Here is a 12,761-nt window from a genome sequence, read left to right as displayed (position 1 = left end):
AGGAAAATCAGGCAAAATTAAAGTTTTTAAGTAATATACTTAAGCCGAGCAGTTTTTTCAACTATCAAGAAATGCTTTAAATTTGAGAGTCTAAGAACTTCAAAATAGGAGAAAAAATATTAAGTATTGTATATATGGTTTTACTTGTTTGCTTGGGGTTTTTTTTGTTTGTTTGTTGTTGGTTTCTTTTTCCTTGTTTGTCTAACTTAAATAATACCATTTACTTTTAAGAATAAGATAATGGCCAGAAATTATTTGCAGGATGATGTCATATTATTTCAGTGCAAGTAATCATAATTTAATCAGACCTAATTTTGTACAAAGAAAGAGAATGTACCCAAAGTCTTTTTTTGCCTCTTATGTTAGGATGCCAGAGCATGGGATTAATCTCATAATGAAAATAAATTAAACTGTGAAGACTTTAATCATTCTGTGTCAGTAAAACTTTGCCAACTCATTTTCTTTCTGGAATTCGTATTTATTATATAAAACAAGGCATCAAAGTTTTATGTGATACACTTGGAGTATGGTCACAGATAGAAATTTTCTTCTAGAATTTTGACTCTCAGGATCCAATAATAAATATACTTTTATATATGCTTTTATTTAGTACAAGAATTCCTTCTCACACTTCTGGTGGTTTTCTTTTGAGCAACTTTCCGATGTCAGTGTCCAGTTACAGGTCTCAGTATGACTTGTGTTTTGGTGTGTTAAGCACCTTTGGTTCCATTCAGTTTGAATTAACTATTGAACTCAATCTTGTATTTGTGTGACAAGGATAGAATTTTTTTCTCTGTGGCACTATGCAAGGAACTCTGTCTGTTGGCATTCAGCTGTAAACACAAGTAGAGGTTGGCTTCTGCAGTAGGAAATAGCTCTATGGCATCCTTTCAGAAAGCAGTCTTCCAAAAAATTTATGTCTGCTTTATTATGGCATGACAGTCATATTATCTTTTTTTGTTTCTGAGTTTATTATGCCGTAATATTAAATGTTAATGGATGTGAGAGATTACTAGGAAAAAGAAATGTTTCAAATCATAAGAGAACTTACTCTTTTTTGGAATAACCACATTAAAAGTAATTTATCCCATATGGCTGTAAGTGAAAATCTGCATTCCTAATAACTGTTCACTCCCTCTTTTCTCTTTTATTTTTTTTTAATCCATACTGAAATGCTTACATTTCATTCAAGGAAAACTTTCCTTTCTTTTTTTTCTTCTAGTTGTTAGATACAGATTTTAGTTACTGACTATTTAAGACCTATTAATATTTAAGTGGTTGGAAGTGTTCAGCACAGAAAATCCTTCTCTCATGCATAGAATTAATTAAATTATTGGAGTTCTTATTGTCCTTTAGGAATATTGGAAATTACATATTTCATAACATTTTAATTTTGAATATATATTATTTTTCTGAAACAACATCCTCACAGCTGCAAACTGATTTTATTCAGGGAAGAAATTTTTTTAAGCCTATGAATATGTTATATGTCAAACTGCAAGAAGAGGTCTGTGAAGGTTTTGTTCACATATTGTGATCTATAATAGGCCATCCTATATTATCTACAGCACGATAAGTAGTCAAAGTATTTCTGATGTAGACACTGAATATCTAACAAGTACAGATAGGAAAGAAACAAGGTATTTTTTTTATCATTCTCCATCCTTCTCATCGTAAATCTTCTCATGCTTTGTAAAGATTTGTGCCCTACTATATTTCTTTCAGATTCACAGTCACTGTAAACCTTAAGTAAAACCTTGGCACTGTCCACCACGAGTACCCTCTCCTTCCTATACACCTGTGGCCTTCTGGCTGAACTAATGGGCATAATGGGTAGTGCATTGCGGAGCTGTTACCCACACCACAAAGGAAGTGATCAATTTCTTTTTGAATGAATTCTTGCATATTAAGGTGTCTTTCACTTCTGAATTTTTGTAGCATTTTTTGTTATTCCTCCAGGAAGATGCAATGTTGTGGGAAATGTTAGGGTTTGGTTTTTTTTTTTTTTTTACAGAAGGATTATTCTATTTTTATATATATATATTTCTATAACACTTTCTGTAACAGTTCTAAATTTTCTCTACTCACCTTTGAGCAGTTTCCCACGTTACAGACAAATTTCAAGTAAAAGGCTGAATATCTACATGGCTTCCCCATTTTACACTTAATACTGAAGTTACATTGGACTATATATGAACACATAAAGATTAAACTGTCCTCATTCTTTGCCTGTTTCCTTTGGAATATTGTAATAATTAATTTTGAATCTATATATTTGTATTGCAACTTTTTTTGCTAGAAAATATAACAAGTTTTCTTTTTATACCCTCTTAAATTTTTGCCAGAATTTTCATATCATCTGGTTTTGACACTATAAACAAGAATTAATAGGAGTCAACAGAAAATGAAGTTAGTATGATGGAAAGGTCAAAGTATCACAGTTTACAACCACCTTTTGTCAAATATATAAGGCATTAAAATATCAATACTATATTCTGATGACAGTACAAGAAAAAATGACAAAAATATAAATATTTTCTCATAAATATGTTTTTTAGGAATTAAAAGGTTAGAATTTAACTCTCTATTAGCTAAAATTTTTTCTCAGAAATCTTTTGATGAAATGTTTTTAGCTAGGAAATTGTAGCTAATCTAGAAAAAAAAAAAAAACCTGCTAATGAATTAACTTTAGCAGAACTTCTGTCAGGTGGTTACTTATGCTTTGGGGGAAAGAAGCTAGAGAAGAGAGTTATCTCCCCTAGCCTCACTACCGTGATAAAGGGTGCCAAGGATGTGGAAAATGCAAACTGAAGCCACTGTCTTGACTGATTGAAACCATCAGCTTGAGCTTTGATGTCCCACATTTTCCTGATATGTCCAATATCCCACTATCCTTCCCCTTTGGTCAAGAGAGTGCTTCTGTTGAAGGTCACCTAGTGCCCTACTGGGTGTTCTTGGCCACTATTTTGGTTTTTTCTCTATACAGAAACCCATCTGTTCTAATTGCAGGTCACTCACACCTGGCAGATCCCGGACAGATGGTGGTGGAGAGCTGAGGAACACTTTCAATGCATAATAGGTGCAATAGGTGTGGGGCTCTGATTTGCTACATAGATACTGCACAGTGTTTATGGACACAGAGAATCAGGAAAAATGGAGCACGTGGAGGCTGCTGCTTTCTGAATTTTGAAGTTTAGTAGGGTATGCTGATCATTGGGATACTTGTAACTAAAATTTCCCTCTCCAGTTTATGTTTCCTGTTTGTTTGTTTTTCTCATTATTGCTGAGATTTGGAAGGAAATCAGAACTTTTTAGTGAAAGGGAGTTGTTTCTTTTCTAATCAAGTTTAGCCTTCAGTCCTAGGGAAAAATAATAAATAATAAAAATAATAAATAATAATAAACTGCAACAATAGACAATTAGTACTGTGAAATGTATAATTCACAGCATGAGATGTGACTTGATAGCAGTGCCAGATTTAAGATGGGCCTAATTTTTCTTAACCCACCTAATCTTTCCCTAATTAGTATATTCAGTTCATTGTGTTCTTTTGAATGCCTTGAAGGGGAAAATGCGTGAGGATTCTTCTATGAATGTCCATTCTTTGCCAAATACAGTTTAAAAAATATTTGAAATATTACGGTATTAACAAAGATAAGTATGCAAATATAGGTCAGTTGTTCATGTTGAAAATTTTATATCCATTACAATGCTGTGAATTTCCCTTTGAAATTAATTAGGATTTTTGGACTGGCACAGGAGTGTCTTTGTATAGGGAATGCTTCTAGTACAGAGGTAAAATTAATTATTTTCAAAGGGTAAATATCTAGATTTTAATGACACCTAGTGTAGCTGCCAACTAAGAGGTTTTCCATGGGTTAGTTTTCTAAATTGACCTGAGCTCTGCAGCTACTGGCAGGGGAGCCTGCCTATATTCTGCTGAATTTCATCACTTACATAAGAGCTATGCTACAAGCCAGATTTATTCACTATTATAAATGTTGAAAAATATCTTGTTTTACAGTTCTTACCATTAACTTATTGAGGTCTCATTAAAAAAAAAAAAAACAAAACACAAACAAAAAAAATACTCAAAGGAGCCTTTTTATGGAATAGGAAAGAAATGAATTTAAGGAGGGATCAGTTGATTAACTTTCATGATGAAGAAAGTTATCTTCTCCAAAGATCACTTAAAAAACAAAGGTTGAGGGTGAAGAGGTGAAGAACATCATCTGTACAGAGTAACAGAAACTGATAATTTATTTTTATGGAAAGCTTCGGAATACCTTCTTACTAGTTTAAAATAAAAATGGGCCAGGTAAGAAAGAAATCCTTTACTTCCAAAGTCAGAGCTTGACAAACTGAACAGGTGATTGCGTGTAAGTTAATTGGCTTTCTTCAAACTCTTTCCTGTAGATCATGCACCTCTCTGGAAGTTCCATGCAGGCTTCTATACCAGGCAGCTTAAGATTTCAAGACAGACAAATTACTTTGTTCTGTGAGCAAACATGATGCAGGTTAATTTTCACAAGAAGAAAACTTTCCTTTTAAACAGGGATAGGTCGCAAGTACATTAGTCTTGTAGTCCTACAAAACTATAAAACTATAAAACTTTTCTTGATAGGAGTGAAAGTGAACAAGGATGCTCTTCACATACTTACCCATCCCCTTCTGATCCCTCCATTTCCCATTACTTGCTCACATAACCTTCATATTCTTGTAATCACATACCACCACCATGTTTAATGGCTAGCACTGTGAAGTGTTTCATACAGGGGACTTTCATCTGGTTTACTAGTTTGAAATGTGATATTATAGCAAACACTGAAACAAGGTCAACAATTTGCAGTGACACCTGTCTTCTTAAGATGGGCTATGGGACAGTAGTATCTGGGCAGAGGTGTGATCTTTGACCTGCCTTCAGGTCAAAGACATGTCTGACAGAACATACCAATGAGAGATGGATGATTGAATTTCATCATGGTATTGATTGTACCCTGCCACTATTTCAAACTGATCTCACTGAGAGGCATGGCTGTAATACTGAATACTCTGGAAAGTATGAGGTCTGCAAATGCTATTTGCTTTTCAGAGCTTTTTATCATTCTTCTTCTTATAGTCCTTTTGAATGCTGTTGTAAATACAGTGCAGACACCCTTGGACCATTGAAGGCATGAGTTCCCAGAAGCAGAGTAATTCTGAATTTTTCAATATTTTTGCAAACCTTAAGAGAACTGGATCCTATTTTACCTCCAAGCCAGGCTCTGGTAGAATACTCAGCACCAAGGCAAAAAAGAAACTTAAAACTGCTACCTTGAAATAACAGCTTTCTTCAGCAGAGAGAAATAAATGAATTGTCCAAATACACACTTCTTGAAAGGTCTGTAACCGCGAGTTTTCAAAGCTTTCAACTATTAGTTATATAGCACAGGCAGTTTATTTGGAGAATGTTTTATATACTTAGGCTAAAGGATGAGGTAAATGCATGCAGCAATTATAAAGATGTCTGAGTTGCCAGGATTCAGTGATAAAAAAAAAAGCATCAGCAGCAAGTCTCTCATCTGTCTTTTAATGAAAAGAAAAACAAGATCGTGGAGAAAATCCTGATTTCCACAGATCCTTACTCTTCCCCCTAGGATTCCACACAGACAAACTTTGGTCCCTGCTATGTTTATGAGCAGTTTTCAGTGATCTCACATGTAACATATCTGACTATGCAAAATGAAGATCTGTCCCATTAAAATGTTGCCTTTTTAATTGTTTGTTTGGATGGGTGTTTTCTTTCCTGGTGCGACACCAGGGGAGGTAGAAGCAGTAGTGCAGCTAACAAGCAGTGAACAAGTCCCTGATTTGTGAGGATTTTTGAAGGCCTGTTTCTGAATCTATACTATCAAATTCCCGACCCTTCCCATTAGGCAGGATTTTCAGATGTCATGACATCTTTGAGCATATTGTGTTTCTCTTGGCAGTGCTTGCTGGGTATGGTCATTTTCTTCTCACAGCTGTAGTGATACAACTTTACAGAGTGGTTGCTCAGAACCTGGCCAATCAGGAAAACCAGAAAGAAAGAAAAACCTAATATCAGCACCTATTTAAAAACATAGTCTCCATTGTCAGGTTTGTAAGCACTTGTTGGAAAGAGTCTTTTGAGGAGTACTGAGCGTGAAGCAACTCTGTTGGAGAGAAGAGAATCTTAGCTTTGGTAAACAGCTGCATTTTATTTTGGAAAGTAAGGGTTTTAGGGGTTAAATCTTAAGTACCCAAAACACTAAAACTGTACTTCTGGTCCCTCTGTACCCTCAGAGTCTGATGCTTGCTTCAAAGACAGCTTCGTCTTTCCCAGTAGCTCAGGGGACAAAATTTCACCCAACATCCTGGATTTTCTTGACTTTAGGCCAGGATCAAACCTTCTAATTTCCCTGACGAAATAGGGCAGTAGGGAAAGCCAGAGTCCCTCTACCCACATCTACATGATCCTGTGGGTTGACTTCAGTTCTTTTTTTTCCTTTTTTTGCCAATATCTGATATGGAAATACTAGCTGCCTTTGCAAGGGTTTGTTTTTTTTTTTATATTCTGGCTACACACTAAGTTGCATCCAGATAGTCAGACAGCAGATGCTATCTAAGGAAATATTACAATCATAAATTAATTATGATGAAATGTTTTGTTTTAATAAATTATAACCCTTTTTCTCTGAGCAGGTGCACTGAAGAAGGCTGGTATATCTTTGCAGACAGCTCAAATGGAGAATTTGGTCACACAGCTGACATTGCTACCCCAGTTATCTCCCTTACAGGGCCCAGATGCAAAATCATATTCTGGAATCACATGAATGGTTCAACAGTAGGTTCTCTGGAGGTATGGAGGTGCTCTTTGTTCTGTTTTTCTGCATGAAATTACTATGAGAAAATTGATGCCCTTTCTTTTTTTTAGTTTCATTAAAGCCTAGGCTGTGAGTAAATGAAAATGAACAATTGCTAACACTCTACTGCTCTCAACATGTTATGATCAGAAGGAAGCATGAGCTCAAGTAGACTGGAGAAATAATTTTCTATAACAACCAAAAATTGTGACTGTTATAGACATGCTATGGTGGGAATTTCCATACAAGAAAAAGCTTTGTGTCACACAGTACCATTTGACACTGAAAAGCAACAATAGGTATTTGGACATCAAGGTCTTTGGCTAAATGTGGGAGCATGAAAACAAGAAGTATCAAAATTTGACATAAAATTTTGTAGAAGAACCGTATTCTTTGAAAAGCTGAACATGTCACTTTCAGGGATTAATTATATTCATGTAAGCAGCATTGAACTATTTCTGTGGCATATAAGCAACAAATTTGCTTTCCCACATCCTTTTCGTTACTCCAGTTAAAATAAAAGCTTTCTGTGAAGGAAATTTAACACATTAGCAGCTTGTATGAGTCACTGAAGAGAGAAATGAAGAAAACAGCAATGTTGTTCTAAACAGTTGTTTTTACCATGCAGCTTTGTGCTTATAATGGGATCTCCCAGGAATGCTATGAAATACCTACAGCATCAGGAATGGATTGAAAAAAATACTCAGTATTTACCCAGTCACCAGTGCAGTCAGTATCATATCGGATGTGGGCAGTGCATGTGAATTTAAATATACAAATAAATTCTGACTAGCTCAGTTACTCGGAATAACAAACTATAATAAAAGGCTGACAGAACTCAATAATTTTGTAATTCAAAACAAATTTTATGATTTTTTTATATACAAATATGTGTTGATATTAGAAATGAAATCTGGGATGTGGTGACCTACACACCCTGCGTGTGGTTTGCTAGGTATTCAGCGGAAGCATGTTCTGTGTTTTATTGGATTTTTCCTAAATAATTTTTTTAAAAATATAGTTGAATTTCTCCCAGCTAGGTAAAGATCTTGCTAGGCTGCTTGGCAAGCAGTAAAATATTAATTCCTCAGAATCAGTGGGAAATCAGGGCATAAAGATGGTTCATCCTCAGTTTTAAGGCTTGGGACCAATTAACGTGCTTTGGGACCTCTCTGCATACTCCGGGGTCCAGGGCTTCTTTAAAGTGTAGGAACCCATGTCAGTTGGAATCACATTCAAAGAGTGTTTAGTAGGAATCAACAGGAAATTCTATGGAGCCACGGCCAGTATTACCACCACAAAAGGCAAATGTGTATAGTATAATTTTTTTTTTCTCAGTTTCAACATAGATTACCATTTCCCTGTGTTCTTTAACTGATTCTCCCTCACCCCCCACCTAATTGATTTTAAGAGGTACCAAAGGAAAATCATGAGACCTTTGCACACTGTTAATAATTGCCTGGTTTCAATTGCTTGATTAATCAATTAATAATGGATGTAAGAATAACTCAGAATATAAAACTATTTAGGTGATATCTCATTATTTATATTAAGAAGGCTCTAACTATTGTATGAATGTGAATATTTTCTGTGCTTAAAAGACCTTTAATCAATATCTTCCCCCAAGACTACCACATTTTTTGGACTTCTGTGTCTTAGTCTGCATCCATGCCATCAAATATCATGTAGGATTGCTGAGGATTTTCCTGCTGTTTGCACGAATGGCTACCTTCCTGTGTTTCTATTATTTTCTTAAACATTGATTTGCTGTCACTTTCCTGAGCAACCTCTGTTTGTTTATTTGTTGGAACCTTTTTTATTTAGTTTATGTACTCTGACTTGGCATGGGTAATACTACCAAAGTATTAGATGTGCTTTTTTGTGATGTAATTGAAATGCACAGAGCTTCAAAATGCATTAAGGTACAGGGAAGCCTTGGGTTCTAATAGCTCACAAATTTATGGCCATGTTTTACTTTAAAATTTTAACGTTTATCATGATATGATAGAAAATATGAATTTCTGATGAAGGAATTGGATATATAATAGAGTAGATAATTTACAGTCTGTAAGAGCATGTGCATGTATGTCTATAGTCATACATATATCTACCTTCATATAAATATATAGTTTGTATTTGAGAATAGAAAAAGATATTTTCTTTTTCAGCACACTTTATTCATTCAGATAATATCTGTAATCTCTTTTTCTCTAATATATTTATTTTCACTTAAAATTCATGTCTTCTATGGGCAGATCTTCCTGTCTATAAAGTCAGAAGTTACTTGTTTTTCTATCCAATTTAATATATTATCTATTTGTTTTGTTCCCCTGAAATGAAAGCTCTTTAGTGTGAGGATTTGCTGTTTGCTTGGCAGAACTTACCTGTTATGCAATATCATGTACACTCATGGGACTGCATAAATTTAAAACAAAAAAAAAGGGGTTTTCCATTATGATGAAAAATGCGTGGGCTGCCCTGAGAAGATTACACAGAGTAGCAGTAAATCCTTGAAAGCAGAAGTACTTCAGGCAACTGGTGAATGGATGTTTAGCTCTGCTAGTACTGGCTGGAGACAGAGCTTGACACACTTCATCAAACACCCATCTCGTTATTGTCAGCTCAGTTGAATTTGGATGCCCATGAGGTTGGATCAAAGAATATTTAGGGCTTTCTGCTCATGTTGAAGAGTGTTATCATTCCCCAATTTGCTGTTTACAAGGGTATGGGCTTTTAAAAGTCTTTCATTGCTCAGACAGATGAAATTTGGTCTTTACAAAAAAAGAGAAAAAAATTTATTTGTGGAAGAAACAAAATGTTTCATGAGAAAGGACAAGAAAATCTATCCTGGAAGAGCAGTTAATTGTATGCATGAACAAATATATTTTTCAGTAAGTCTTGTTAGCACTGTTTCCATGTTGTACAACTGAATCACAACCCACTAATGACCAATTTTTATTCATTGCTAGCCACTCTGGATAAATTAATGAGATATGTTAGTCCAGTTAAGGCTCTGGGCTGGGTATGTTTATGAGGAGATCAGAAATTCTCAAAGCATCATTTTCTTAGTATAATCATTTACACTGACATCTCCATTTGTGTCAGATTGGACATTAGGAAAAGGTTCTTCACCCAGAGGGTGGCTGGGCACTGCAACAGGCTCCCCAGGACAGTGGGCACAGCACCAAGCCTGACAGAGTGCAAGGAGCACCTGAACAGTCCTAGTCATATGATTCAGCTTTAGGTAGTCCTGCAAGGAGTAGGGATTTGGATTTGATTGCCCCTTCCAATTCCAGATATTCTATGATCCTGTGAATTTTAAAGGTGGAATAGACATTAGATGTACAAGACAATTTCATACTCTTGTATACAATTATAGGACTCTTAAGTGTGTTGGTAATGGAAATATTTTTTTGTGACCTAGAATTACTTCATTTTTTAGGTACTCTGTAAAAGCAGCAACAAGACTTCTAAACTATGGACTCAAAGTGGCAGCCAAGGTCCCCAGTGGAACAGAGCAGAAGTGTTCTTGGGAATTCGTTCAAATTTTCAGGTGTGTCTTCATATGTGATATGTTTCCTGGAGAGCTGGCTGTTAGTACTTCCATATTAAGCATTCTTCACCTTCTCATTTCCCTTTTTACACCACACATATACCTCTCCTCCCGAATAGAAGAAATCGTCTTTTTGGCTGTCTGATTGGTTATCTGAGCAGGACTCAATTTTTGGAGATTGCTCACTCCTCTTTAATCTCAGACTGCTATCCTTTTTTAAGACTGAGAATCCCTTCTATCCTTGAATCCAACTCTGCTTAAAATATTCTGCTTCTTTCTTCTTCGTGTGCAGTAAGTAAAAACATCTGGGTTTTGAAAAAAGAACCTTGAGTATGATGTTCTCTTTGAAATCAGAGCAGATTCCCAAGCCTCTTAGAGGCTTGCTTTGTTGTAGACTTATGAAAAAAAATCCCAAAAAACCAGCTATAGTCAGTAACATGTTTTTAAAAGAGTTACATTTCCTGATACTTCTGTCTTGGAATTTTAATGAAATTTAAAAATTCTTTTTACATTCACAGGAATAAATGATGGATGGCAGACTAGTCTTTTTCAGAGTTACTTTGCAGAAGTAGGTGGTACCCTTGCCATTAATTCAGGATGAGTGGGGACTAGTATGTCTTTGAGTGGCATGACTTATTTCCTTTTTTTTGTGTGCTTGGTAATGTTAGCAGATGGTCCTTCAATAACTGTAGTGACAGATCTGTACCAAATGTAGTACAAGATTTTGTAGAATTATGCTTTGACAGTAAGAACTGACCACTTCATATGAAAAGATTTGTGAGGACCAAGTTCAGTCTCTGTTCTTTTCATGTTGTGTGTATAAGCTGTTCTCTATCTTATCAGTGGCTTACTGTAATAGCTCTGTAATTTTTATTAGGTTATTTTCAGGGCGAAACGTGGTGTTAGTTACATGGGAGACGTGGCAGTGGATGATATTACCTTTGAAGATTGTTCCCCTCTGCTTATCTCAGACAAACCTTGCACATCAGAGGAATTCATATGTGCCAACAAGTACTGCATCCCAAAGAATAATCTGTGTGATTTTGTAAATGACTGTGCAGATAACTCAGATGAAAGCCCTAGTATTTGCAGTAAGTATGGTAGTTTTTTAAATATAATTATCATAAATAACCTGCCTGCTGTGAATTTTTATTACTCAAATATTTTTGACAGCTCAGCTAAGAAAGCAAACAAGAAGGTAATAATTTAATTCTATTCCTTGGCTTTTAAGGATTTTAAATTACTATTATTTAATTTAAAGTCACACGAATGAAAATACAAAGAACTGCTAATGAATTTATTAAAATAACTCAGAAAGCAGCTGTCTTTAAAAGCAGAATATAATTATCCTGCTTTCCGTATGAAAAGAATGTATTAAAGCTGAAAAAAATAATTCAAGCATAATGCCTTTGGGAGATGAGGGACCTACCTTCTTAGATATTTCAAGCGTTATCAGGTTTCAGCAAATCATTTTAATCTGAATATTGTACAATTTTGGTTTTACAAGACATATCAAGAAGCAGCATGTGTAGTATCTGATTCAAAGAATGATATTTCCTACCAAATGGCTCCTCCTGGATCACAATATATGGTATTAACATCTCCTTTTTTCTACTACTACTCACACAATCAAATCTGCATTGTTTGGTACCATATTAACAGTTGCCTCATTTTTCTTAAGATTATGAATTCAGTTTATCAAATTCTCAGTGAATACATTTCTATGAAGCAAAGGTATGCTGATATCCTACAAAAGCTAGGGTACATGGCAAAGGAATCATGTTTTGCAAATTATTTTCATACTATTAAACTACTCAATGATTTCCCGTCCAGGAAGAGTACATCACTAACCTATATGGGACCAGTTCAGATCTTCTGCAATTAAAAATGAGGAGTATTCCAAGTTGTTATTACTCTGTTGAAAAAGGTTCTCAAAGTTTGGCTTTTATTTTCTGGAATTTTCAAAAACTGTTTATTCATGGAGTTTTTTGGGGTTTTTTTTTTAGTTTTCTGGATTGTCTGTCTTTCCCATGAAATATCATCAGACAAGTAAAAACTGAAGCATTAAGGGCAAAATACTTCAAATAAACTGATGGGATCTAGTTTTGCAATTACCACAATGAGGATTTTATTCTAATTTCCCATTGGAAGAGATGAATTGAACCAGCCCTACAAAGTGAATGCTTTCCTCTAACATGTTTTTTAATTATTATTTTTACGTAACGAAAAAAATTGTGAAATTCTTTATAAAAAATTTCCCTAATTGCATCTTTATTGTAAGCCTTACAGTGAAGCATTATGGTGCTTCAAAAGCATGGGAGTCATTTAATATGCAAGTGCACAAT

The 12,761-nt window shown here is 35.0% G+C and overlaps 1 protein-coding gene across 1 annotated transcript in view; it reads left to right on the top strand.

The window, feature by feature from the left end:
• Positions 1 to 12,761, top strand: part of MALRD1 (MAM and LDL receptor class A domain containing 1) — a 240,940-nt gene that overhangs the window by 84,562 nt on the left and 143,617 nt on the right. Inside the window, exons 21-23 of the mRNA XM_032092895.1 lie at positions 6,703 to 6,859; positions 10,306 to 10,416; positions 11,294 to 11,507. Of these exons, the coding sequence (XP_031948786.1) occupies positions 6,703 to 6,859; positions 10,306 to 10,416; positions 11,294 to 11,507 (482 nt within the window). The remainder of the gene's footprint in view (positions 1 to 6,702; positions 6,860 to 10,305; positions 10,417 to 11,293; positions 11,508 to 12,761) is intronic.

The sequence above is a fragment of the Corvus moneduloides genome, chromosome 1 (genome assembly GCF_009650955.1).
Source record: "Corvus moneduloides isolate bCorMon1 chromosome 1, bCorMon1.pri, whole genome shotgun sequence".
Taxonomy (NCBI): domain Eukaryota; kingdom Metazoa; phylum Chordata; class Aves; order Passeriformes; family Corvidae; genus Corvus; species Corvus moneduloides.
The sequence above is the reverse complement of the archived record's forward strand: the minus strand, read 5'-3'. Positions and strand labels throughout refer to the sequence as shown.